The sequence below is a fragment of the Limanda limanda genome, chromosome 10 (assembly GCF_963576545.1).
Source record: "Limanda limanda chromosome 10, fLimLim1.1, whole genome shotgun sequence".
Classification (NCBI taxonomy): Eukaryota; Metazoa; Chordata; class Actinopteri; order Pleuronectiformes; family Pleuronectidae; genus Limanda; species Limanda limanda.
This window is the reverse complement of record NC_083645.1, coordinates 20,441,423-20,468,934: the sequence shown is the minus strand read 5'-3', so window position 1 is coordinate 20,468,934 and position 27,512 is coordinate 20,441,423. Positions and strand designations below refer to the sequence as shown.

Sequence of the window (27,512 nt, the reverse complement as noted above, 5' to 3'; positions counted from 1 at the left end):
GGCTGTGATGCCGCTGGATGATGGCTGCCTTCGGGATCCTGAGTTACGAGCACCGGCCTCTGAAGCGGCCCCGGCTCGGCCCTCCGGACGTCTACCCGCAAGATCCCAAACAGAAAGAGGTTCGAGTCCTGCGATGCGCGGCCACACCGCTCCGAGAGCCCCGTTTAGCGGCGAGAAACCACCGCTGATTCCCGGAGGCTGCGGAGCTAACAGCAGCTAGCTCCATGAAGCTAGCGGCTGTTAGCTCCTCGGGCCTGTAGCAATAACAATGAACAGCAGCGAGTTGTCAGTGGCTCCGCTAGCTGCCCCGGTGGATGTGGAAAAACAACCGGCTCGATGGCTACGCTAGCTCGGCTGCTAACCGCTGAGAAAAACCACCCACCGCCAGTAGCATCACTTAGCTTAGCTCGAAAACACACAAAGCCCCAATGAATGTGAACAGGGGCTTTTTTTTTTTTTTTTTTTTTTTTTGTTACATTGTGCGTGCCTGCTAATTGTTTGTTAGCTCGGTGGCGACGCTAGCTCCAGCTGCTAACCTGTGAGATCTGTTATTTGAGATTAGATTATCTGTGCTCGCTTGTTTAAAAGCTGGAGTTTGGCCTGAGTGAGCAGTGCTGTCGACTCCTGATGGAACAATAACCTGCTGTTGTGTGTAGATCGAGATGTGGATGCTCAGGAGATCCTTTACAATGACTTGATAACGTTCCAGTATATTTAATATGCATTTCCCTGGTTATTAGCATAACCACTGAAGCAATCAACCCCAGTTTCTCTTTATTAATTTCCCTGGTTTTAGCAGAACCACTGAAGCAATCAACCCCAGTTTCTCTTTATTCTCTCGGAAGGGGTTTAGGGGTCAGAGATAAAGCCGATTGACTCGAGTAGCTCATCCTCTGTTGTGTGTGTTTGCTTCAGGATGAGTTGACTGCCCTGAATGTGAAGCAAGGATTCAACAACCAGCCGGCTGTGTCTGGGGACGAACATGGCAGCGCCAAAAATGTCAACTTCAACCCATCCAAGGTAAAAAACAGAAATGACCCTTTCGCCCTCCAGCCACCCTGCCCCGGTCCCCGACTTGTTGTGTGTCTGTTTGCTGGATCTGTTCCATGACACGTTTCCTACCTCCATGCTTCTGCAGATCAGCTCCAACTTCAGCAGCATCATCGCAGAGAAGCTGCGATACAACACGTTCCCGGACACAGGGAAGCGTAAGCCACAGGTCAACCAGAAGGATAATTTCTGGCTCGTCACAGCCAGGTCACAGAGCTCCATCAATAACTGGTTCACGGATTTAGCTGGGACTAAACCGCTAACGCAGCTGGCAAAAAAGGTAACGCCATTGCAATCCTTTGTTTGTCAACAGTGTCGTTTGTTGGTGTGTAGCTGCTTGATGAGTTTACGTTTCACCCTCTGCACTGAGCTTGGGTCAGTGGATGATCAGTGCAATTATGTGCACAATATCCTCCTGTGCGTGTTTCCTGCGGATTCCCACTCCCTTTGAATGAACTGGTGTGAATATTTCAGTGCATCAAGCAACGTTTTACACCCATATCCACTAGAAAGGAAACTCCTACACAAAATCCCCAGCATATTGCTTGAGGATGTGTAGAATTAAATACAACATGAAACAATCTTCAGGTTCAAGCGCTTTTTTTTCCCACCCACAGTGAAGTAAGCTGTTAACATGAGGAATCAATGGCTAACTGTTAGCACGTAGCTCGGTGCCATACAGAATCCCCCCTGCTGAGCCTGCATTCAGGTTCAGCCTGAGGAGAGTGGGATGATAAAGAGCTGAGGAGCTGGTGGGTCTCATACAAATGGCTCGTCTGTAATCAGCATTACAGCCTGACATGGCCTCCACTGTTAGCATATAGGGTTTTTTAAAGCTGATATGGCCCAGTGCTCGTGCTGTTGAATGTAGATATATTCAACAGCACAAGAAGGTTTTAAGAAGATAAACCTTCTTACTACGTGTATAACATTGAATGTATACACGTAGTAATCAACATGATATATGTAGATATATCAATGTTATACATGTAGTAAGAAGGTTAAAATAACGTGTATAACATTGATATATCTACATATATCATGTTGAATGTAGATATATCAATGTTATACACGTAGTAAGAACCTTCTTACTACGTGTATAACATTGATATGTTATACAAATCAATGTAGTAAGTAGTACGTAGTAAGAACCTTCTTACTACGTGTATAACATTGATATATCTACATTCAACATGCTACTTCATACCTTTTTATTTTGTAAATTCTTGATGTTTGAACCATGTCAATAAAGAAAGCACTGTAATGTTCTTCAAACTATCTGAACGTTCTTGGGATGGGAATAGTAGAAAATTGTGAATAATTTTCAAATGACAATAATGCAAGATTATATTGTTAAAGTATAACATAAATAGTTTGCGTGGTATTTTGTCCAGTAGATTATTCCATTATTTACTGTGTTGATTGTTTTATTTTTAAGTCTGGTTGAGGGCAGGGAATATCTATTTTTTTAGCAACTCATTGAATTTTTTTTTGTTTACTGTTATTTTCACTGTTTTCATTGTTTTTTCAAATGACAATAATGCAAGATTATATTGTTAAAGTATAACATAAATAGTTGGGGTTGTATTTTGTCCAGTAGATGCTGCTTTACTGATCTTGTAATATCTGCTATTTTGAAGGAAATATTTCTCGTTTGTTTCAGTCATCAGAAGTCATCAGAAATGTCCCTTAATCAACAGGTTCCAATCTTTAGCAAAAAGGAGGAGGTGTTTGGGTACTTGGCCAGGTACTCGGTCCCGGTCATGCGCTCAGCGTGGATGATCAAGATGACCTGTGCTTATCATGCAGCCATCACAGAAACTAAAGTCAAGAAGAGACATGTCATTGATCCTTGTATAGGTAAGCAGGTCAAGCAGGGTTTTTTGTAACAAGAACTCATGTAATCTGAGGATTTTTTCCTTTTGGCCATCAATTCATTTGTATGCTTTATTCTGTGGAATGTTTTCTTTTCATTTTGAGTAGAATATATGTTGCTGGTATTCGATTTTTCTTTGGATTTGAAATGCATTTTCTTTGTTTTGTGTGTGTGTAGAATGGACCCAGATTATTACCAAGTACCTATGGGAGCAGCTTCAGAAGGTGGCCGAGTATTATAGACAGTTTCCCAGTCAAGGTTGTAGTTCACCTCTGCCAGCCACTCCTGCTGATGTGGAGACAGCCATGAAGCAGTGGGAATACAACGAGAAGCTGGCCATGTTCATGTTTCAGGTCAGTTCACTCCCGGGACTCTACCGCGGAACAGTGTGTGTGTGTCAACATGTTGTGATAATCACATTGATGTGTGCAGTCACACAGCGATAATATCTGTCTACAATAGGTGGTGATTAGTTACTGCTATGCTGAGAATAGCACTACAGCCATTTCTTATGTTACTCATTCAATTTCAACATTATGTTGTGGCTGCCAATGCAAGCTTATCTGCATCTTCTACACAAATTCTGAACAATATACATCAAAAAATTAAATAGATTATTAGTATTCTCAATGATTAACTAAAAATAATCACATGACATTAGGTGGGTAGTGATTTAGAAAGGGAATTTGTAATGGATTACTATTTCTGATATTTGACCGTCATGTTGCTTTAGAGTGAAGATGGATTTAAATGTAATTATACATCATCTGTGAATTAATTCTCTGTTGTTGCATGTAATCTTCTAATTATCATGTTAATCTAGATGAAATTCAGATGCAATATTTTGTGTGTGTGTTCAGGATGGTATGTTGGACAGACATGAGTTCCTGACGTGGGTGTTGGAGTGTTTTGAGAAGGTCCGACCTGGAGAAGATGAGCTCCTCAGACTCCTCCTGCCCCTTTTACTACAGGTATCCTCTCCTTTCCATTTCATATCATCTCATCAGTCTCCCATCATCACTCCTGCACTGATGGATTACATTTTGAAAACGTACACTCCCCCTTGACACTTATATATCTGTGAATATTTACCCACACCAGCTGCTCCCTATTACAACAGACTCATTCAGCTGTCAACAGTTCATCATGAACTAGTAGCGTGTCTTCGTCCGCAGCCCTTTTGGCGGTGTTGACCTTTGCTGACAGTGGCCTCTGCGGCCCGCAGCCTCTTCTTTTATTATTATACTTCTGTTTCCAACGCTGAGTGATGTTAATGGACTCTGAGTGCTGAGGGTAATGCTGTGAATCTGTCCTCCATCCTGCAGTACTCGGGGGAATTTGTACAGTCGGCTTACTTGTCACGGAGGCTGGCTTACTTCTGCACTCGCCGCCTCAACCTGTTGCTTAGCGACGGGAGCCTAGGCCCTGGCACAGGAGGACACCCAGCACATGGCATCTTGACGCAACAAGGTAACGCCCTGCCCCCCACCCCGACCTCGCAGCCTGCAGGAGGGAACCAGCCCCAGACACCCTTCACAGATTTCTACATCTGCCCTCAGCACAGGCCTCTGGTGTTTGGCCTCAGCTGCATGTTACAGGTATTAAAGCTTTACTTTGACTGATGAATAATTGATATATGGGATATGTGACGCCCTTTCTTCATTCTCTGATAAATTTGTTTGAAACCATGAGACAGAACTAGTAATACCTCACTAACTAGTTCCATTTTTCCTTCCCCTCTTTGTTCTGTCTCGTTCTTGCCGCACCAGAGCATAGTGTTGTGTTGTCCCAGTGCCCTGGTGTGGCATTACTCCCTAACAGACAGCAGAAACAAGACTGGCTCTCCTCTGGACCTCCTGCCCATCGCCCCATCCAGCTTACCAATGCCAGGAGGCAACACAGCCTTCACACAGCAGGTCTGTGCATCAGTGTTGATGCAGTGTTCTTTCTTTTCTGTGTTTGTTTTGAAGTACTTTATCGGTGTTTGTATTACGAGCACAAAAGCTCTTGGTTGGTATCCCTTATTTGCTAATGAAGATGTGTTTCTTTTTTACCTCCTATTCTTTAAAAACATAATCAACCAAACAATTTGTTTGAATAAGTTACTGAAGAACTAGTAACAAACATGGACACGTAGGAAAAAAATATAGGATAAGACAAAACAATAACTGAGAACAAAGAGACGATTCTTGAGTTGACGCTTGCCAATGCTAATCCATATTCTTGTTTGGACAAGATGTTAAGTGATACCAGTCTCTTAATAAACACAGCTGGTGAGGATCTGGCAATGGTTTATGTACCTTTCGCTCTGTTTTCCGTTGTTTTTTTGGGGGGAGTTTTTACTTTCCAGATGACAGGATTATCTTCTTTCCCCCCAGGTTCGTACAAAGTTGAGAGAAATCGAGGAGCAAATTAAGGAGCGAGGCCAGGCAGTGGAGTTCAGGTGGTCATTTGATAAGTGCCAGGAAACCACAGCGGGTGAGAAAAACATTCCTTTATCTCTGCAGACACCTGCTGACGGCATGTACGAGGAGGTCTGTGGGAGGCAAAACAAGCTCAGCATTTGAAATGGTTTTTGTTATCTTCTGCCAGGGTTCACCATCGGAAGGGTTCTCCACACTCTGGAGGTTTTAGACAACCACAGCTTTGAGAAGTCGGACTTCAACAACTCGCTGGATTCGCTGTACAACAGGATATTTGGGTCCGGCCAGAGTAAAGAAGGCCATGAAGTAAGAACTGATTCCTCTTATCAATGTATTTCTATTACACACAAAGCATGAAAACACTGGAAATGGTTTCAAACAAGGTGTTACAGCCAATTTTACAAAAATACTTAAATACAGAGCAATTTGTTTATCATCTTTTAGAACTGAAAAGTGGATTTAAAAGGTGTGATTGTGATGCTGGGATCTGTGCTTTGCTGATACCATGTCATTACTGATCAGCAGATTATTAAATGTGGCACAGAGCATTTCTGTTTTTTTTTGCCATAATAACTCATCGTGCATACCTCTTTCCAGATGTCCCCAGACGATGACGCCGTGGTGACCTTGCTTTGTGAATGGGCAGTGTGCTGTAAACGTTCCGGCAGACACAGGGCAATGGTGGTGGCCAAGCTGCTGGAAAAGAGACAGGCTGAAATAGAAGCAGAGGTAAGAGACACACAACCTCCAACTGACTTTATACACATGTAAATACCTGTAAACAAAGTTTCCAACATTTTTCATACAATTGAACCTCATTAGCTTGTCATTGTGCTTCTCAAGTAGGGCCTTATACCTCTTTAACACCAAAACTAGTGGATATAGGCAGGTTTTTGATAAAAACAATTCACTATATTCCCATTGGCAGTAGAGGAGTTTGCATTTCTTGTTTTTCCCGATGAGTCATGTTCAATGTCCCCAAAGCTCTGCTAAATGAGAAGCTCTCTCGCCTCGCTGTCTTTCTACTGTTCCCAAGATGTAAAACACAATCAGCACACAAACTTTCATGGCTATTTACATGCCAACGCCTCAGAGGTTCAGTTTGAGTCATAACATCCCGGTGGAAAATGTGCAGCCACAGCATCCAGACTGCCAAAATAAAGAAGAAGAAATGAACACCTTCACCCATGTCTCTTGTTTCCATCACATCCGATCGGCGCCGGAGCGGATAAAACCCTGTGTTTACTGCAGTGTCATTTGACCTGGGAGTTAATGCTGATTATATTTCCATTGCAGACAAAAGTGTGATGAATTCTAGGCAGTTTAAACGGAGTCTTGCAGCTCACTTTCATTTAAAGGATTGTCAATTGCCTGAAGTGATGTATTCAGCTTGTTACCAGGAAAAAAAGCAAATATTTGATTTGTAAAATGTATGCAAATGAACAGGATATTGTTCTCTTTAATTTACTTTGGTTCCATTGGAATGGATGGTCCTGGCCTCTCAAGTTTTAAACCACTGACCTAATTCTCAGGAGCTGACCTGTCCTGTCTGAATATTAGTCTGCTTGCTTAGTGCTTAAGTTTTAGCATTTTACTAATCAACAGCTGATATTCCTCCACTCACTCTGCTGCTATGTGTCGTGTGTTTGCAGAGGTGTGGTGAGTCGGAGGTGGTGGATGAGAAGGGTTCCGTGTCATCCGGCTCCCTCTCGGCTGCCACTCTACCAGTCTTTCAGGATGTTCTGCTGCAGTTCCTTGATACTCAGGCCCCCACACTGAGTGAGTCTTCCCTATTTCTCTTTCATTTTCTTCTGCTGTGATTCTCAAATGTGTCAAACTTGATCTCAGTCTAATATTGGATTACCCACTGCATATTTATTATGAATTACTTGGTGGGGGAAACCTGCTATTGAATTATTCAAATCCTCTTTCCTCCTCTGTAGCGGAGCCTGGGAATGAAAGTGAGAGAGTGGAGTTCTCCAACCTGGTGCTGCTCTTCTGCGAGCTCATCCGTCACGACGTCTTTTCCCACAACATCTACATGTGCACACTCATTTCCCGAGGCGACCTGGCTTCTGACTCCCACCTGCCCCGCCCACGATCCCCCAGCGATGAGCCCTCAGATGAATCAGAGCGCAAGGAGCAGGAGGCAGGCAGCAGCGTCAAGATGGAGGCACGTTGGAGGCAGATTTTGTTGGTGTTGTGGAGTTTGATGAGTCATTTGTGCAGCAGCACAGAGTCACACAGAGGTTCAAAAGGTTAACATGAGCATATGTTTTATTCAACAGGATACCGGTCTGTCGGAGTCGATGGAAATCGACCACAACTCCAGTGCTAATTTTGACGAGGTAAATCCTATATTTAGGGTTTTAAGTTTCCTGGCACAATGCTGGAGTAAATATATATAAATAATAATATAAAGAAATGAAAAAGCAATTCTCATGTGTCCTTGTCCGGAGTCATTAAAGCTTCCTTTTTGCTTTGCAGATGTTCTCTCCTCCGATGCACGGTGAGTCTAAGGGCAGCCCATCTCCAGAGAAACCGGCCCCGGAGCAGGACAGCAAGGCCGGCTGTAAGGACAAGGGCATGGACCCGGCCTTCCCTCAACTGTACGAGCAACCTCGCCACATTCAGTATGCCACGCACTTCCCCATTCCTCAGGTGAGAGCGCTCATAATTTGGCTTGTGTAAAGAAACCCGAGAAAATTGCGCTTCTGGATGTTATAGAAAAATAGATGATTCCTTAGAATATACCAGATTCTACTTTGAGCTTCAGTTTTGATCATGCAGAATATAAACGGCATTTTAGTGCTGTCATGAAGAATTACAAGCCAAGTATGTTTTTGTTTATCTTATAAATATAATTTTATCATGATCTGTTTTATTATATTTGCTGTTTCTTAATCCCCTTTGGGACCTAACACAAAATGAGCTCGGGTCGGGTATCCACACTCTAATGCAAATGAACGTCGGATGGCTGGGAAGCTTCAGAAATCCGCCTCCCACGTATGAGCCATAGCATTCGTCAGGTTATCAAGTGCATCCAGTTCATAACCGTGTTGCTGTCTTCTTCGTCTTTAGGAGGAAAGCGCCAGTCACGAGTGCAATCAGCGGTTAGTGGTCCTGTACGGCGTCGGGAAACTGAGAGATGAGGCGCGACACACCATCAAGAAAATCACCAAAGACATCTTGAAGGTTCTCAACCGCAAAAGCACAGCAGAAACAGGTACCACAGATTTTATCAGCTTTTGACTGATGCTTGATGTGTCACATTTCCCATTTAGTCTGTACTTTACATCACTGGGGCTGCAGGTAGCAGTTTGTCTGGCAGCCAGCTGCTGTTTAGGATTGCATTTCATCAGTTTTATTTGACCTATTTTTCACCTTAGGGGATTAAAATGATGCTTTGAAGTTTCTAAACACGTCCCTCGATTTATTGAGTGGATTTTTCTCCTTCATCTGTCTGCAGAATAATCCAAGTATATCGCATTTAATATAAATTAATGAGCTTTATCATGCGCAGATGTTCGTAAAACATTGTTCACTTGCACACTGCTCATCTTCCTACTGTGGCCAATCAGGCTGTTTCCCTCCTCAGATCTCTCATCTTTCAACAGTTTTCATTTGTATTCCCTTTCGCTTGGCCATTTAAAGGGAACAATCTTTTTTTTTTCTTCTATATATCGACCCGGGGGGGGGGGGGGGGTGTGCATTACTAAGTCTTCTTTCCACCCAATTTCTATGCTAATAGCTCTCGTCTGTTCACAGACCCTTTATCTCAGATACATGTGACCTTATTAAGGTGATTTAAGGATTTCAGACTTATAATTGCATAGATTGGAGTGTTGAGTGCCAACTTGGCAGATTCCTGTCTGTTCACCATGACCTTCAGCTCACAACTGTATCTCAGAAATAAAAAAAGTACCATTCTCTTTCACTGTAAGTGCCTTCATCGCAGTGTCTCTTGCAGTAAAGCTTCAAATCGAAGGAGGCTGGAAATAAGATAGCAGGCCACTGACTTAACTTGATTTCACGACTGGCCTGGTCGCCGGACTGGAGAACGACACCGCTGACCGGTCCGGAGTCGCTGCTTCCTCTCTTATTTGTTTTCCCTCTGTCCCACATACACAGGAGGAGAGGAAGGGCAAAAGAGGAAGAGGAGTAAGCCAGAGGCATTTCCCACTGCAGAGGATATCTTCTCCAAATTCCAGCATCTCTCCCACTTTGACCAGCACCAGGTCACCTCGCAGGTGAGAGCAGACAGCCTCACCAGCCACAGGGTTAATTCATGCAAACACTATCAGCCTCGAACAAGAGGGCTCAAGGTGCCTCATTTGAATGTAAATGTCATTTGAGTGTAATTTGATTTCTCTCGTGAGAAGTGTGAATACAATTTGAATGGATAATGCACTCGGGTGCCTGTAACTTGAAAGCCCAGCGGAACCCTAATGTGTTTAAGTTTAGATAGTCCAGCTTGTAACCGAGGATTGAATTGATCCCAAATGCAATAAAGTCAATGATAACCCATCCATCATAAAACGCTTTGACAAATGATGCACTATTTCATCTACATTTTAAGTGCTTTCAGTTCCAGCTTGCTAGTAGTTCCAGGGTCAAGTCTGCATCAAACTAACACACATTTTAAAAGTCTCTGGATGTCTTAAGCTTGTTTTCATAATGTTCAGGGATTTGTTTTTTCAGTTTCTTACAGAAGAACAACTTTCAAATAGCATTATGGTTAGTTTCCCTCATTATATCACATAATTCACTTTCTTGCTCAGGGTGAGATGAGAACAACGATGCCATCATATATATAAATCATATCTGCCAGGCAAGCTTTGTCTCTGCTTTATGTGAGAAATTAAATGTCAGAGTCTGTTGCTTCAGACATTTTCATGATATTTTCCCTAGTAAAATATCCTGAAAGTGCGTGAGCGAGCCCGAGTGAGAATACTGCAGGAAAATGCTAATTCAACCCCTCGTCTAAATATTCCAGACATTTTCTTATTCTGAGTCTGACTTGTCTGAAAACAGCTTCCATTTATAGTAGAGGAGCAGTTGCTCGCCCCTAACAACAAAATTCAAGTGGTTGACAAAATATTTTGGCATGTTGTTCGTTTTATATTCAGACTGTCTCGGTTGGAGCTCTGTTGAATGGCTTCTTTTTGTTCGTTTTTAGCTTAGATTTAGAGTTGAGGCTGGAAATGTCAATTTTTGAATTCTAATGAACATCTTGATCATGTGTTTGAATGCAGGTGTCCAGGAACGTGCTGGAACAGATCACCAGCTTTGCCTTAGGGATGTCCTATCACCTTCCTCTTGTCCAGCACATTCAGTTCATCTTTGACCTCATGGAGTATTCCCTCAACATAAGTGGCCTCATAGACTTTGCTATTCAGGTACAGGCAACGTCACTGTTATTTAAAATGGAGAAATCAAGATTAATCCCTGTTTAATCGTCGCTGTTTGACTTGGTGCGTTTTGCAGCTTCTGAATGAGTTAAGTCTGGTGGAAGCCGAGCTGCTGCTGAAGTCCTCCAGCCTAGTGGGCAGCTACACCACCAGCCTGTGTCTGTGTATTGTAGCTGTGCTGAGGAGGTACCACTCCTGCCTCATTCTCAACCCGGAGCAGACAGCACAAGTTTTTGACGGGTATGTGACTTTGGTTTTGTAGAAGATACTTTGAAATAAACTGAAACAGAGATGGAAGCTTAAAACATCAGGTGAAATAGTGAAAGTAATAAAAAGGATGTTTGGAGTTAAAGAAACTTTCTCCAGTCTTTAATTAATATTATTATTATTGTATTATTGGACGCTTGGAAGTAAATTCAATTGTATACACCAAAAGCAAAACAAGCCTCTAAAATGCATCTCTAAAGCTCTGTCCATTTGTGGAAACATTATACATATTATACTTTACATTGGTGTATATGCTGTAAAACTGCAAATTGCTATATTTCCATTTCATTTTTTCTGCAGATTAAACATAAAATACTTATTTAGTGAATTACTGAGCTTTAGAGTTGCTGGCTGGTGGATTTCTTTCTCACCTGTGGGGTCAGACTGGCGGTTTCTTTATGTTTCCTTTATGTCTTAACACTAAACTCACCAGATGAATGTTATCACTAATTGTCAGGTTCCTTTTAAAGTGGATCATGAGTGTTAATGTGTTCGCAGGTTGCGGATCGTGGTGAAATCCGGTGTGAACCCGGCAGACTGTTCCTCTGCTGAACGCTGCATCCTGGCCTACCTGTATGATCTGTACACCTCCTGCAGTCACCTCAAAAACAAGTTTGGGGAGATCTTCAGGTACGAGTGAATCTTCATCAAATACTTTTTTTGACTTATCTAATAAAAGGGGATGTTTCATATTATAAACCAAACAAAAGATTTTCACCCACCCTCACCTCCTATTCTCCGCGTTACTCTATGTTCAGTGAGTTCTGCTCCAAAGTGAAGAACTCCATCTACTGCAACATCGACCCGTCGGATTCCAACATGCTTTGGGATCCTGTGTTCATGATGGAGGCCATCGCCAACCCCTCGGCCCACAACTTCAACCACTCCATGGTGGGAAAGATCCTCAACGACAGCCCAGCCAACCGTTACAGCTTCGTCTGCAATGTGCTCATGGATGTGTGTGTGGACCACCGAGACCCTGAGAGGTGTGTTACTCTTGTTGGGCTTATGTTTCAGACTGCTACGGTGTTCTACTCCCTCTTGGACGGTGGTTAATTCTGTGTAATATTCTCTCAGGGTAAACGACATCGGGATCCTGTGTGCTGAGCTGACGGCTTATTGTCGTTCTCTGAGTGCCGAGTGGCTCGGCATCCTGAAGGCTCTCTGCTGCTCCTCCAACAACGGCAACTGTGGCTTCAACGATTTGCTGTGTAACGTAGATGTAGGTTTCCCTGTTTATCAAGCACTTTCCTTGTTGAATGAGCAAATTTATTTAATTCTTCAGACGCCGTGGTTTTGATCCCTACCACTGCTTGCTTTTCAAACAGCTATTCTGTCAATTTTCTTCGTTTTTTTAAAGTCTCATTAACTATCAAGTCTAAAGCTTCTTTTCTCATGATAAAACATTCTTTTCAATCTCTGCTCTTGTGTCTTTCAGGTTAGCGATTTGTCCTTCCATGATTCCCTGGCAACCTTTGTAGCCATCCTCATTGCTAGACAGTGCCTACTCCTCGAGGACCTGGTTCGCTGTGTGGCCATTCCTTCCCTCCTCAATGCAGGTAAATATAAGTCAAGTCGGCATTAAAACCTACACCTCTGAGATCGAGAAGTGCCACATTTCAGCTAGTTCTCCTTTTAATTTGAACCTTTTCAACCTCTCATCCACAACTTTTAGCTGTTTAGGCTGAACCAGTGCTACGTCGCTGAATATCCTTGATTGAGTGATAGAGTTGAGTTTGGGATCAAATTATGTCAATGGTCAATGGTCAGCAATGTGCCTACTGACTGAAGTTACACCATTGGTCAGTCGGCTGAGTTTTGGGAGTTTACCATAGACTGTATTAAAAATGACGTAGTCTCCAGATCAGGACAGTGAAGCCAATGAGGAAGTCACTGAAAAAAATAGGTATTTTTTTATAAACGTCTATGAATAACTGACTCGAGTTTATATTTATACATGGGTGAACATTTTCATAAGGAGTTAAGTTTCTAGTTTCAAGTCTTTAACACAGCATGATGCTCATTTTGAGTATCATGGTCCCATTTACAGTAAAATAAACCACAAACCATAAAGCACAGAAGTCATTGGGGCAAATATGAAGCAATGACACCATTTGAATTCTATTTTGCCTATTGCAGTTTTCAACTCCTCAGTTTCTCTCTTTAAATTTACATTTTAAGCGTTTTCACAATTTTCCCAGTACTTTAAGTTATATACATTACATTTATGTTACTGCCACTTTTCCTGCCCATTCATTTGCATCTTATAATGTTCAGGTGGTGTGTTTTTTTCCACCTACCCAATGTCAACAGCAGAAATACCCTCTGGGGTATAAGCGCCCCTGGTTGAGAGACACTGCCTGTAGAATCTATATAATCTATAAGAGCCATTAAGCTTACGATGAATTAGACAACAGTTCATTGCTGCCTGGCTCATAGAAAGGAACACCAAACGCTATCATACATCACTTCTCTCAGGGACGAGGGTAAACACTGCATATTTGATCTGGGTCCATGAAACCTCGATGTGCTCCGTGCCCCGGTGAGAGCAGAGCCTCTCTCTCTCCCTGCTGTTAATCTATCTTCTCACAGCATGGACACAAAGCCCCACTCAGCCATGCTGTTTGGTTGGGTTTGGCTGGTTTTATAACACAACTTCACATTTCAAATGCTAGCCGCTCTGGCTCACGAAATCTGCTTTGTTCTCGCTCCATCTTTAACGACAAGAGCGCAAAGAACATTCCGCTTCATCCCGACTGATAAGACGTCTATTAAGGTTTCAATTTAGATGTAGGGCTTCGATACAATGGATTATGTGTCCTTTGTAAAATAACGTGACCCTGAAGAAACTGATTAGTGTTCATCTGTCCGAACTTACCTTCAGCCTGCAGCGAGCAAGACTCAGAGCCAGGAGCCAGACTCACCTGCAGGATTCTACTGCACCTTTTCAAAACACCACAGCGCAACCCCGTCCCCCAAGATGGTGTGAAGTCAGGTAGTAGTAACACGACAAATCATTATTTTTTTGTTGTTTCTACTTTATTGGGGGCTTTTTTTTAATCCTGTATTGGTGTTGTGACTTTTCAGATAAATCCTCAGTTGGTATTCGGTCGTCTTGTGATCGCCACCTTCTTGCTGCCTCTCAGAACAGCATTGTTGTTGGAGCAGTATTTGCTGTCCTAAAAGCCGTCTTCATGCTGGGTAAGAGTCTTTGTAGCACTGTCATATTAATAATTCAAGGTCAGGAGTCGTTGGATTAAAAAACAGTTTTAATAATGAGTGTGTTTTCCTGCTCAAAGCTCTGAGATCTCCCTGGTTGACTTTACTTGGTCTCTTCATGTTTCAGGCGACGCTGAGCTAAGAGGCTCAGGCCTGTCGCACCCTGCTGGCCTCGATGACATGTCTGAGGGGCGCAACGTCTCTATAGAGACGGCCAGCCTGGATGTGTACGCCAAGTATGTTCTGAAGACCATCTGCCAGCAGGTGAGAATATTATTTGAAATGTGGTGAATGAAATTGAGGCAATAAAGTGCACTTCTGCACCAGTTAGTGTGTAACCGGTGAGTGGTAACTACTGGGTGACAGATGTAAGATTCATTTTCATGCTCGTTATTATTATTAGGGCTTTTGCATTTTCCGTGTGGGAGCTTTTTGTGACCGACATAGGAACAGCAAACTTTCAATTTTTTACAAATGTAAGCTCCTGCTAAGGTGTTTGTAAATGCAGTAATCCAAAGATGTATAAAAAGCGTAAATGAGATAATTTTCTGCACCAGATGTTACTTATGCCACATGAATATGAAGGCCAGTGAGAGACAGACAGACAGAGAGAGAGAGAGAGAGAGAGCTGGCAGCTGCTCAGAGGGCCGAACGTGCTCTGAGACCTGAAGAGACTTCAGACACTTCTCACCATGTCTGCCCAGCGAGGCTCTGACGTGCACTTCTATTCCCGAGAAATGAGCCATCGCCCTGTTTCCATCAACACCCACTCAGCCTTGTTTATGCTCGTTTTGCATGGAACCTGAGGTCACATGATTCTACATCTTCTATGAGCTATGTTGTCACTGAAGTCTTGCTCTTTAAACCGAGACGGTGTGATTCACCTCCTCATGATAGAAAATGTAATTTACCGACCACTTTCATGTTTCACATTCTGCCACTTTTCCCTCCTTCCCCTGCTTTCCATCTCTCTCCCTCTCTCTCTCAGGAATGGGTTGGAGAGCGCTGCCTGAAATCCCTGTCTGAGGACAGCAGCGCCCTCCAGGACCCGGTGCTGGTGAACATTCAGGCCCAGCGGCTGCTGCAGCTAATTTGCTATCCTCACCGCCAGCTGGACACTGACGATGGTGACAACCCACAGAGACAGCGCATCAAACGCATCTTACAGGTAGAAAACAGAGAATTCCAATTGTGTGTTTTTGAGCAAATTATGACATATTTATACATGTAAATAACTGTGATGTTTTGCTGCCCCCTGCTGGCTCAGTCAGCGGTTGAGAAGGTGTCATTGTCAGTGCCGTGAACTGTGCAGCTGCCTTTCGATAAGAAAAGTGCAGAATAGATATAACTAACAGTGATCTTCTGTCTTTTATAGAACATGGACCAATGGACGATGAGGCAGTCATCCCTGGAGCTGCAGCTGATGATCAAACAGAGCACAAACAATGTGAGCTGTGGTTTTAGGTGCAAGGATGAAATATGAATGTATAATCACCCTCCTTGTAAAACCCCTCATTTATTTAATTTAATAGGAGCTCTACTCACTGTTGGAGAACATAGCCAAGGCCACCATTGAGGTGTTTCAGAAATCAGCTGAGATGAATTCCAGTAACCCCTCAGGGAACGGAGCTGCAGCCCAAGGCGGCTCCGCGTCCAACAACAGCACCACCGCAAACAAGATAAAACCTATTTTAAGGTGTGTCCATCTCCTTAGGTGATTTGTCTCTCTTTTTCTTTCATTCAAATGTGTTATACGTTGTTTTATTTAATTTCGAAGTCTTGTGTATATTTAAGCTCTTAAACCCTTTTGCAATTAGTCTGCTTTTGGATTCATTGCAACTCATTTGTAGAAACTCAACAAACGTAATTCCACACAGAGGGTCAGTTAAATTGAAGCCTCATTGCGTTTGTGTGCTCTGGATTTGCAGCTCTTCAGAGCGGTCGGGTGTTTGGTTGGTGGCGCCGTTGATAGCCAAGCTGCCCACCTCAGTTCAGGGCCATGTGCTGAAGGCAGCCGGAGAGGAGCTGGAGAAAGGACAGCACCTGGGTTCTTCATCACGTAAAGAGAGAGACAGGCAGAAACAGAAAAGGTAAGTTGCAAACTAATTTTTTCACTTGCTTCTTCAATACTGTACAACTGTATGTTTGAAAGGATGTTTTTTAGTTTGCTCTCACATGCTGTGGAAGCTACAATCACAAAATTAGCCACTTAGCCAATGATGTGAACATGATTTCATCTTTACTTAAGTCCGTGTTACCTTCTTCCAGTATGTCTCTGCTGAGCCAGCAGCCGTTCCTGTCTCTGGTGCTGACCTGCTTGAAGGGGCAGGATGAACAGAGGGAGGGTCTTCTCACCTCGCTGTACAGCCAAGTGCAGCAGATTGTCACCAACTGGAGGGAAGACCAGTACCAGGATGACTGCAAGGCAAAGCAGATGATGCACGAGGCTCTAAAACTACGTCTGAATCTTGTAAGAACCAGCTTTTCAGAACAAAATCCATGTGTTATTGAACTCTGTCTAAATTGTTTTACCCTCACCTTAAAAAGGCTTCGGAAGGTATTAAAATAATTAATAGGAAAGTCTTATAAACAATTGTTATATTTTTTGTTTTGTCTATACCGATAAATTCATTGGAGTTGTTTTGAAGGTTTTGTGCCCAGGAGGCTTTCCAGTACTTGCGTGAAGTTTAGATCGGCATCATTAAACCTATAGGCACAAGCTTCTGTAGCTCAGAAGCTCATCTGCTTATAATGAGCAAGTGAAGATGTTAGAATAAAGTTACTTTCTAGACCATCTGTCCACTTCTACTTCTCTCAGTCCAGGAAGCATTAACTAGTATTATTCTGTTTATCGACGGGAAGTCCAGAACCACAAAACCTTAAATTAACCCACGCTACCATAAAAAGACTATACAAATTAGAACTCTGTGTTTTTAATCATCTTCTTGAATCTTTAGTTTGATTCTGTAAACCCTACTTATGTGACCAAATACTGTCAGTCCAGTGAATGGAGTGAATTCAGATTCCATCATCGATGTTTGACTAAACATGTCATGAGTCGACTGACAGTTTTCTTTCCTCTCCTCACCAAGGTGGGTGGTATGTTTGACACGGTGCAGCGCAGCACCCAGCAGACCACCGAGTGGGCAGTACTACTCCTCGACATCATCAGCAGCGGCACAGTGGACATGCAGTCAAATAAGTGAGAGAAAGCCCCCATTCCAAAGTGCAGTTTACACAGCATTCATCTCATTATTATTTCTAAACACACTTTTCCACCGGTACAATTAGCAGTTACTTGATCCTCATGACACCTGTTTGTTTCTCTCCAACAGTGAGCTCTTCACAACCGTGCTGGACATGTTGAGTGTGCTGATTAACGGCACACTGGCTGCTGATATGTCCAGCATCTCTCAGGGCAGCATGGAGGAGAATAAGAGAGCCTACATGAACCTGGTCAAGAAGCTCAGGGTAAGAACACGTGACCTTCTCAGCCACATGAGAATCTCTTACCTATAAAATGTGATCTTATCCCTGTATTCATATGACTGTTAATGCTGCCAAGAGGTTTTGTTGCGTTTCAACTCAAGGACCATTTGCTTTTGGCTATTTTTAGCTCTGAAGTAAGAGGAGTGATAAATTGGTTTCAGCATTTTCAGCTACAAATAAGTAGAAGTTAAACGACACCCAGTAGAATCTCTTCTACCAAAATAATCACATTATCAAATTAACAGACCATTGAAAAGAGGAAAAAAGCTAAGACAATGTTCCTATTTTATATATCCACAGAAAGAACTTGGGGATCGACAGTCGGAAAGTTTGGAAAAAGTTCGCCAGCTGCTGCCGCTGCCCAAGCAAACCCGTGATGTCATCACCTGTGAACCTCAGGGGTCGCTCATCGACACGAAGGGCAACAAGATCGCCGGCTTTGAGAAGGAGGTAAAGAGGCTTCATCACACGCTCATTGAGCTCAACCTGAAGTATTAGTCTGATTCATCAAAGCAGGATGTTATCATGTAATAGAGCCATTCAATCCATTCACACAAACTCCATGTTGTTTACTATAATGCAGTTTTACGCACAGGGAATGTGTTTACAAATGGGAAGTTCCGTCTTTTATAACAACCTAAATTGAGGACAGAATATCATGTACATGTTGAATGATGCAACATCTTTGTCCCATCAGGGCCTTCAAGTGTCAACCAAACAGAAGATTTCTCCGTGGGACGTCTTTGAGGGTCTCAAACATTCCGCCCCTCTCTCTTGGGGCTGGTTCGGTACTGTGCGCGTGGACCGCAAGGTCACCAAATTTGAGGAGCAGCAGCGTTTCCTGCTCTACCACACCCACCTGAAGCCCAAACCTCGCAGCTATTACCTGGAGCCGCTCCCCCTGCCCCCTGAGGAGGAGGAGCCGCTGACGCCTGTCTCCCAGGAGCCGGAGAAGAAGATGATGGAGGCAGTGAAGCCAGAGAAGAATGTGCCGGCTGCGCAGCCTGACACCACCAAGAAGAAATCCAACAGCAAGAAGAAGAAAACTCCCTCTGCCAAGACTGAGGTCAGCTATGTCTGCTATTAATGATGATAACATACTATGGTTTTACTGACAGGCACTCGTGATATTTATGTTTCCTCTTCAAAAATAGACTTTGTTCTTTTTCTCACCAGGACTATGTGAACCGCACACAAGGTGGTGTGAGCTACGGGACGAGCATGCCCCCGGAGCTCATGCAGAACCACCAATATGGCAGCAGGCTGCAGTACAGTCAGCAGGCCATGAACATGTACACACAGAACCAGCCTCTACCTCCAGGTCAGCTCCCAGCAAATATATTATATTAGTTCAAAAGAACATCATCTTAAATACCATTTGAGATTGTGGTTGACGTAACATTGCTTCTTCCACAGGTGGTCCTGGGTTAGAGCCTCCGTACAGACCTGCCCGCAACCCACAAATGAACAAAATGATGCCGACTCGGCCCAGCTACCCAGGCATGATGCCCAGCATGCAGGGGAGCATGCCCGGCATGATGGGAATGGACAAGCAATACCAAATGGGCTATAAGCCACAGCCTAGCATGCAGCAGAGCCAGATACTGCGCCAGCAGCTACAGGTCAGACTGGTGAGTCAGTCTGCACTGACAGATCAAAAAACTGCAGATTAGAGTCAAACCAACTGTGAAGCTTGAGTGTATTTGAGTTTGGATTATGGGGGAGAAAAGCTTCCCTGTAATTCCTTAAAATTTTACTCAGATTTTAAACTAAAATGTCTGGATATGTGTCTGATAGACTTGAACATTCTGCAGCAAAACTGTATAACCCTGTTTGGCTAATGGTGTCGCTTTAATAAGAGGTATTTATACTTACTCTAAATTCAAATTCAATTTTGGATTAAAATCACCTCCAGAAAATAATTTAATCCTGGTTTAAGACGATCATGAATGTTGTGAGTGAAAAGGAGAGAGGACATTGAATGTTTGCTGACTTGTGTTATTTGTCCATTCAGAATCAGGGCATGATCGGGCAGCAGATGAGACAGATAACACCCAACCAACCATACACTCCAATGCAAGCATCTCAGGTAAGAATTTCTGTTTTTCTTATGATCCCTTAGACCTCAGCCTTCAGAATGATATCACACCCAAATCACCCGAGTTGACAGCGTTCTAGTTGCACAGGAACTATGTTTACGTTAGCCAGCTAGCCATTATTAGCAAAAACAAGTTCAAAATAACGCATTAATGATCCTTATGTCAACCAGTCAGCAATGGTTTTCTTCTGTGTCTCAGTTGTAATAATCAGTCATGTCTCTCTCTGTCTGTCCAGAACATATCTCAGGGCTATACCACATACGGATCACACATGGGGATGCAGCAGCATCCGCCACAAGGTGGTGGTATAGTTCCCTCTTCCTATGGGAACCAAAACTTCCAAGGAACTCATCCTGGAGTCAACCCGGCTGTAGTGGATCCTCTGAGGCAAATGCAGCCGAGGCCCAGTGGCTATGTTCACCAGCAGGCCCCAGGCTACGCACACAGTATGCAGAACACACAGAGGTCAGTCAAGTGTTAAGACTGCAGCTTTGTTCCTGTCCAGCTTCAGACGCTTGAAATTATTCTCTTATTTAGTTTTTTCTTTCTATGTTGACTACTTTGCTACATGCCCTCACATTTCTTCTCCCTGTCCTGTCCAACCACAGGTTTGCCCACCAGCCCATACAACAGAATCCCATCATGCACGGCCTCGGCCACATGGGTCAGGGCCAGGGCCAGGGCGTCCATGTAGGCTTGAGGCCCAATCCGATGCTGGCAGAACAGCAGCAGCAGCAACAACAGCAGCAACAAGCAGCACAGCAACAGCAGCAGCAGTACCTCAGACAACAAGCACTCAGAGTACGTAACTTCATGATCGATATTTTGTCCTCGTATATTCATTTTGATGAGTAAATTGCAAAGTGGAAAGGAGGCTGTTAGTGTGCACGGCCTTTTCAGTCTTTTTCAGATGTTTGTACAAAAATACAAGTGGACAGTGAATCAGTGGTCAGACACAGACACACAGTTGAGAACACGAAAGGACTTAGTTTTTGTTTCATCACCTGATTTATGATAAGTGAAAAGGTTCTTGCTCCGAGTCTGTTTACCAGTGAATTTAATTCCCCTAAAAACATAAACTTAGATGACTTATTATGTCTGGACCCTTAATCCAGAACATGATTGTTGCATTATTCATTAATAACATTTCCCATATCACAAAAGAAGAATGTACCTAGGGATTGTGCAGATCAAATGATGGAAGGAAAAGTTCCAGAAAATGTTGGTGGCAACTGACTCGCACATTTGTAAAACATTTAGAAACGTATATAAAAAAGCTTAAACATGAGTCGACTCTCCCGGAGTTGGTCTCAGGCTGAGAAATGTAGCTTTTATTGCACCTATTACAACTCTAGTACGTCTGCAATGTTGCCAGGTCTGTAATCATTTTAAAGTCAGAGGCCATGAAACTTTACCTCTAATATCAACATGTTATATTTTTTGTGGTTTTCTGCAACAACAGCAGCAGCAGCAACAGGCCCAACAAGTTCAGCAGCAACAACAACAACAGCAGCAGCAGCAACAACAACAACAACAACAGCAGCAGCAACAACAACAACAGCAACAACAACAGCAGCAACAGGGTCAGCCACAGCAAGGGCCTCCTCAACAGCAGGTTCCACAACAACAACAACAACAACAACAACAGCAGCAGCAGGCGTCAGCAGTGCAGCCACCAGGCCAGGCACAGAACCAGGGCCTGGGGATGCAGCCGCTGCCCCCACAGCAACCGATGGTAGGTCCCATCCACACAAGTCATTTATCTGTCTGTCTTACTGAAGAAATAAGTAATAACTTTGAATTGGCTACTTCCTTATTCGATTTTCATGCGCCAGTCTGTCTGTCCCGTTCTTGTCAATATGGTAATTCAAGAACGCCTTTATGGACTTTCTTAAACAAAAGTTCAATTGGACTCAAAGATAAGCTAAATATACTTCAGTGGTCAAAGGTGAAGATCACATTGACCTCATGAGTCTGGATATAAAATGTTTGTAGACTGAAGCTGCGCTGGTCGGGGGAGGCACAAACACAGAGAGGTTGATAAAAAATACAGGAAACTGGCTAAAAACCAACACTATATACAGGGTTCCTACGGTCATGAAAAACCTGGAATAGTCATGGCATTGTAAAATGTGTATTTCCAGGCCTGGAAAAGTCCTGGAAAAAAATAAAATCCCATACGCTCTTAAACTAACTGAGTTAGTATGAAAGCGTATGCATAAGGTATACTGTATGCCTTAGAATTCTCATTGCTAGTTTAAATACTACATTTTGTCACGTTCTCATGTATACACCGAGATTTCACAAAATGTTTGGACATGGAAATTTGGTTTAAAGTTGTTGAAAAGTCATGGAAAAGTCATGGAAATCCATTGGTCAAAATGTGTATGAACCCTGTATATATGTCAGGATGACTGCTTAGTATGCATTTCCTCAAACGGTCAGTAATGTGCAGTGAGACCTATGTTGTGTCGCTGCTGACACTGATTCTGTGTTAGTTCCCCCGACAGGGAATGCAGCAGACTCAACAGCAGCAGCAGACCGCAGCTCTGGTCCGGCAGCTGCAGCAGCAACTTTCAAGTGAGTCCCAAGCTTCTTCAAAACTGTTTATTTTTACCATTCATGTGTTAGGATGTTAATAATGAAACATTCCCTTCTGTTTTCAGACACACAACCAGGACAAAGCACCAACCCGTATTACTGATCGGGCAGAGAAGTGGCCCTGGTCATGTGAGGAGGCTGAGCTCTGTAGAACGGGTCCATTCCTGTCTGGGTTCTTAGGAGGGAACGAGGCACAACAACAACAACAACCAAACCAATGAACCAAACCCCATCTCCACCACTGAGGCGACAGTCCGTCATGTACTGGATTTTCAGGGGAGGGATCCTGCTGTGACATCAACAGATAACGGTTAATAATGGAGAAGTCTATGTAAAAAATTACCAGAAATTATAAGAAATAATACAAGTTTTTTATTTTATTTCAATTTGTACAATTTTTTCAGTTTCGTGTATTTCTCATTAAAAACTCATGTCAGTTTTTTTATGTCTTGTACTTTGTGTTTGCTGCCTGTAGAGTGTGATTCTGATCAATGAAACTCTTCATGGCGACTGAAGTGGGGTCAAAGGACTTTATTCCATTTTTAAAGGCTGCTGTTGATCCTAATGCTGAATTACAGTTGTGTTTAGAGTAAGTTGGACATCTTTAATTTAAATTAAGATGTTTTAACAGCAAATTTAACCTGCATGAATATTTGACTCGCCAGTTCTGGGATGACAATAATCAATAGATGTGATTCTGAAATGATAATAATCCAACATGATAGAGATTTTAGATCTATTGCCCTATTTTCTTTAACCTCAGATTTATCATTGTAGTGGTTGACAACTTTCACCCTTGCTTGGCTCAATAGAGCCCAACAGTTAAATTCAATCAAGCCTCATAGATCAGTTCATGAATGATTCCCTGGGAAAGCAGTGAAGTGTCAAAAATATAAAATAACACCACCTAACTATGTTATAGAAATTCCTGAATCTGGCCCTTAGTTCGGTTTTATTCTAAAATTGTATGGATACTTGGCCCTTGTCCCTTCCATCAAGTGGTGTGAATCTGTTGTGTAGTTCCTCCTTGGCTTAATTAGTGAGGAGAATGTTTATAAAGCACAATCAACACCTGACAGATGAAAACACAAAAGGTTAAAGTGACACAGGATTTTTTTTTTAATTTCTTGCTCACTCATCCAGTCCACAGGGCTCATTTCAATTTTGCTGCCTTTTTGGCTTTCTTGGGTTCATGTTTATCTACATTCGGACTTTCCAAGCGACTAAACAACACTCCTGAGTCCGGTCCCAGCGCTCGGCCCTCAAAGGGACAGTCTGTTCCCTGAAACCTTGGCAAGAAGTTCAGAGCGGCCCAGCTCCTCTCGCCTGGTTGCACCCCGAGCCTGGACAGGAGTTTGTTAGAAAGCTCTGGCACCACCGGCTGCAGGAGGGTGCCATAAACCCTCAGGCATTCCAGGGAGACGTGGATGATGGTGTCTCGCCAGCGCTGCTCTGCACTGTCCCTCTTGTCCAGCTTCCACGGTGCGTGGCGCTGGACGAACCCGTTGGTCTGCCTCACACAAGCGGCGATGGCCTCCAGGGCTTTGTACGCGTGCATGCTCTCGTAGTGCCGCTCCACCACAGAGGGGAGGTTTCTCACCGTGTCCAACATGTGGTAGTCTTCAGCCACCGCCCTGCCTCCCTGTTCCCTTGGGAAGGACTGAGGACAGAAGGAGGGGTAGACCTGAGCTGGGTTAAGGACCGGAGCTGTGCAGCGGTTGAGCAGACCACCCAGAGAGTCTGCAAGCTCCGAGTTGAGAAGCTTGAACACTTTGAGATCCGTGTAATCGCAGTCGGAGTCTGGGACACCCTGACGCAGGAGGAAGTACCTCATACCCTCAGCCGTGAACATCTGTGAGCGCTGAAGAGGATCCACCACGTTACCCAAACTTTTAGACATCTTCTTTCCCTCCGCTGTCCAGTGGGAGTGCACGTGTATGGTCTGTGGCAGCGGCAGCCCGGCCCCGAGGAGGAAAGCCGGCCAGTAGATGGCGTGAAATTTCAAGATATCCTTTCCTACGATGTGGCGGACCACGCTCCACCACTGATGGTGCTCATGTGGATAGCCAGCTACTGTGAGGTAGTTCACCAGGGCGTCCAGCCACACGTAGATGGTTTGCTCGGGGTCGCCGGGGACGGAGATGCCCCACTGCAGGCGGCTGCGCTGACGGGACACCGAGAGGTCAGGGAGGTTGTGCTGCAGCCACTGGAGGACGAGCTGCTGGAAGCACTCAGGCTGCACAGCTCGGGGGTTTGCTCTGAGCCAGTCGAGCAGCTGGGACCGAAACGCAGACAGACGGAACATGTAGTTGTCTTCTTTCATCCACTCCACCTGCAAAACAGGGACATGTAGATTGGACTTAATAGTGTTGAGAGAAGAGAAGAGTTTCACTTTTTAGAAAATTAGCTTATCTTCTTTCTTACTATATGAGAAAATCCATACATCTCTCATATGAGTGTTAAATATAAAGCTGGGGGGGTCTTTCTCCTTTAGATCAATATAAGATATTAAACTGTAAACTGATGTGATCAATATACGTCAAATTAATCGTCACTGAATTACACTGATCTCCATCTCGCCCGAAGTACCTTGTGTCCACTCTCCAGCGACACTTTAATCTGGTTTCCTGATGAGTCCACGGCGTCGGCCAGCTGCGACGGCGTGAGGAAGCTTTCATCCTGTGTGGAGTACCAGCCTTCGTAATGTCCTTTATAGATGAGCCCTTTGTTCCACAGCACCGACCAGAAATGCTCCACGGCCTCACGGTGTCTCTGCTCGGTGGTTCTGATGTAGTCTGTGTACGAAATGTTGCAGCTGCTGAAGAGATGTTTGAATCTCTCCGACACGTCGGTGCAGAAGGTCAGCGGATCTTTCCCTGCAGCTTCAGCGGCTTGTTGGATTTTCAAACCATGTTCATCTGTGCCTGGAATGCACGGAAACAGAAGTAGAGGTGTAATTATCCCAGTAAATGTCACATTATTATCTGAATTATTAATGAGTATAAAGACTCATGAGAAACAAATTTTTTACAAACTTAAGGTTGATTGTCAACCCCTCCCCATTGTATTTGAACAATGCATAAGAATTATATTGATAAATATTAAACCTTTGATGTATTAATCATTGATAAGGTTTAATTACCAAGTCAAAGTTATTATATGAATATATCAATTGATAAGATTATTTTATTTGGTTAATTTGTCAATAATATGTGACAAAAAAGGAGAATGTGACTGTCAGAGTGTCCTAGAATCCAAATTGAGGGGTTCAAATTTCTTATGACCCATCAGCCGGCAGAATCCAACGATATTCCACAAAAAATGAAAGATATTAGTCAATACAAACTAAATTTCATATTTGAAAAGCTGCCAATATTGACCTTTTTTTGCTCAAAATGACTGAAACAATAAACTTCTCTCTCTCTCAACATTGATAAAACCTGGCTTATTCTTGTTGGAACGCACAATTTGGAAGGTGTAGATACACTGGGAATTTAAAAGAAATACAATCACTTACTTTATGATCATTTATATATCCAGTTAAGTCATTTTAATTATCTGCTTGAGCTGTGATGAATCTACTGCAGCTGCTACACATGATCTTGTATGTTTGTGTATGTGATAAGTTAGATTGCCTCTCTAATAAAAGCCCTTACACCCCAACTCCAAGGTAATGGTCATCATATGCAACCAGTGTCGCTCACAGCAACATGCACATGTATCCTTTCGCTGAGGGATTGATTTACCTGTCGCAAACTTGGAGCTGAATCCCTGCAGCAGCTTGTAGCGGTGCAGACAGTCCGCCATCACTGCGGAGTACAGGTGACCCAGGTGAGGAGCAGCGTTCACGTAGAAGATGGGAGTAGTGATGTAGTGACTCCTGACATCACTCGATTCAGAGGAGCTCTGGTGTCTCCACGGACCGGAAGCAGGAGACAGAAACCTACTTTGCTTCAGCCTGTGAACAACTTGACAGCTTCTGCTAACGATGACCACAGGGAACCGCATCGTTGGGGAACAGGAGACACTCACATGGAGGCAACAAACCCAAAGAAACCTGCTGGATGTGCTAAGTGCTAGCCATTCATTCTGCTAGCTTACATGTGTGTAGCTTCAGCAGGAGAACAAGATGAGCAAAGGAAGCTGCACCGCCACAGGAACCTGTCATCTCTTCTTATCTCGGTGTTTTCGATTAAAACGAAACTGCTTCTTGTTTGCTGAGCCCGTCGCACATGTGTTTGTGTTCGCTGGTCAAGGTTAGCGCTTCTTCCGGGTTCTCTGAGCAACAACAATCGCTCGACCAATCAAAACCGCTGCAGAGAAAAAACTTTATCAACATCAAGATTGTAAACAAAGTACTGTAAAAAACACTTTGCTCAATAAGTCCAGAGAGAGACTGATATGCTTGTGTTCAGGACCTCTCTGAATACCTACATACTGAATATCAAACATGTTTACTGTATAAATTTGGAGATTTTTCAAAGTAAAGTCCAACATTTTCACTTAGGAATATATAATTTCTGGATATTTTAAAGTTCTATAAAAACACTTTGCTCAATAAGTACACAGATAGACTGATATGCCTGTGTTCAGGACCTCTCTGACTACCTACATACTGAAGATCAAACATGTTTACTGTATAGATTTGGAGCTTTTTCAAAGTAAAGTCCATCATGTGTACAATCAAATCAATTCATTTCTGGATATTTCAAAGTTCTATAAAAAACTTTGCTCAATAAGTTCAGAGAGAGACTGATATGCCTGTGTTCAGGACCTCTCTGACTACCTACATACTGAATATCAAACATTTTTACTGCATAGAGTTGGAGATTTTTCAAAGTAAAGTCCAACATTTCCAATTAGGAATATATAATTTCTGGATATTTCAAAGTTCTATGAAAACACTTTGCTCAATAAGTACACAGATAGACTGATATGCCTGTGTTCAGGACCTCTCTGACTACCTACACACTGAAGATCAAACATTTTTACTGTATAGATTTGGAGATTTTTCAAAGTACTGTAAAAACACTTGCTCTATAAATTCAGATGTTGGACTTTACTTTGAAAAATCTCT

General features: G+C 43.2%; 2 protein-coding genes across 2 annotated transcripts; one reads left to right on the top strand and one right to left on the bottom strand.

Moving 5' to 3' along the window:
- Positions 1 to 22,876, top strand: med12 (mediator complex subunit 12). Its single transcript, XM_061079385.1, has 43 exons — positions 1 to 119; positions 916 to 1,020; positions 1,139 to 1,330; positions 2,751 to 2,910; positions 3,104 to 3,279; positions 3,787 to 3,897; positions 4,252 to 4,524; positions 4,696 to 4,842; positions 5,305 to 5,404; positions 5,519 to 5,655; positions 5,947 to 6,078; positions 7,002 to 7,128; positions 7,293 to 7,522; positions 7,638 to 7,697; positions 7,837 to 8,010; positions 8,431 to 8,575; positions 9,481 to 9,599; positions 10,605 to 10,748; positions 10,837 to 11,000; positions 11,526 to 11,657; positions 11,786 to 12,013; positions 12,105 to 12,249; positions 12,466 to 12,586; positions 13,912 to 14,022; positions 14,115 to 14,228; positions 14,374 to 14,510; positions 15,235 to 15,414; positions 15,622 to 15,693; positions 15,779 to 15,942; positions 16,175 to 16,336; positions 16,515 to 16,716; positions 17,339 to 17,448; positions 17,582 to 17,717; positions 18,036 to 18,185; positions 18,433 to 18,801; positions 18,912 to 19,056; positions 19,152 to 19,366; positions 19,750 to 19,824; positions 20,070 to 20,299; positions 20,443 to 20,635; positions 21,297 to 21,569; positions 22,333 to 22,414; positions 22,501 to 22,876. Exons 1-43 carry the CDS (start codon positions 18 to 20, stop codon positions 22,536 to 22,538), a joined length of 6,582 nt encoding a protein of 2,193 aa, XP_060935368.1. The 5' UTR covers positions 1 to 17; the 3' UTR covers positions 22,539 to 22,876.
- mars2 (methionyl-tRNA synthetase 2, mitochondrial) lies at positions 22,753 to 26,686 on the bottom strand. The gene is made up of 3 exons (XM_061079389.1): positions 26,182 to 26,686; positions 25,025 to 25,359; positions 22,753 to 24,767 (listed from the first exon to the last, which is right to left on the bottom strand). The coding sequence occupies exons 1-3, from the start codon at positions 26,441 to 26,443 to the stop codon at positions 23,589 to 23,591; spliced, it is 1,776 nt and encodes a 591-aa protein (XP_060935372.1). The 5' UTR covers positions 26,444 to 26,686; the 3' UTR covers positions 22,753 to 23,588.
- Between the last annotated feature and the right edge of the window lie 826 nt (positions 26,687 to 27,512).

What these genes read in the sequence shown, in the direction of transcription:
- med12 (XM_061079385.1), top strand. Translation starts at nt 18, where the DNA reads ATGATGGCTGCCTTCGGGATCCTGAGTTACGAGCACCGGCCTCTGAAG. An exon ending in TACTCAGGCCCCCACACTGA is followed by an intron (nt 7,129 to 7,292) that starts GTGAGTCTTCCC and finishes CCTCCTCTGTAG; the next exon opens with CGGAGCCTGGGAATGAAAGT. An exon ending in AGCAGCTACAGGTCAGACTG is followed by an intron (nt 19,367 to 19,749) that starts GTGAGTCAGTCT and finishes TTGTCCATTCAG; the next exon opens with AATCAGGGCATGATCGGGCA.
- mars2 (XM_061079389.1), bottom strand. Translation starts at nt 26,443, where the DNA reads ATGCGGTTCCCTGTGGTCATCGTTAGCAGAAGCTGTCAAGTTGTTCAC. An exon ending in CAGCTCCAAGTTTGCGACAG is followed by an intron (nt 25,360 to 26,181) that starts GTAAATCAATCC and finishes CGTGCATTCCAG; the next exon opens with GCACAGATGAACATGGTTTG. An exon ending in CGCTGGAGAGTGGACACAAG is followed by an intron (nt 24,768 to 25,024) that starts GTACTTCGGGCG and finishes CCTGTTTTGCAG; the next exon opens with GTGGAGTGGATGAAAGAAGA.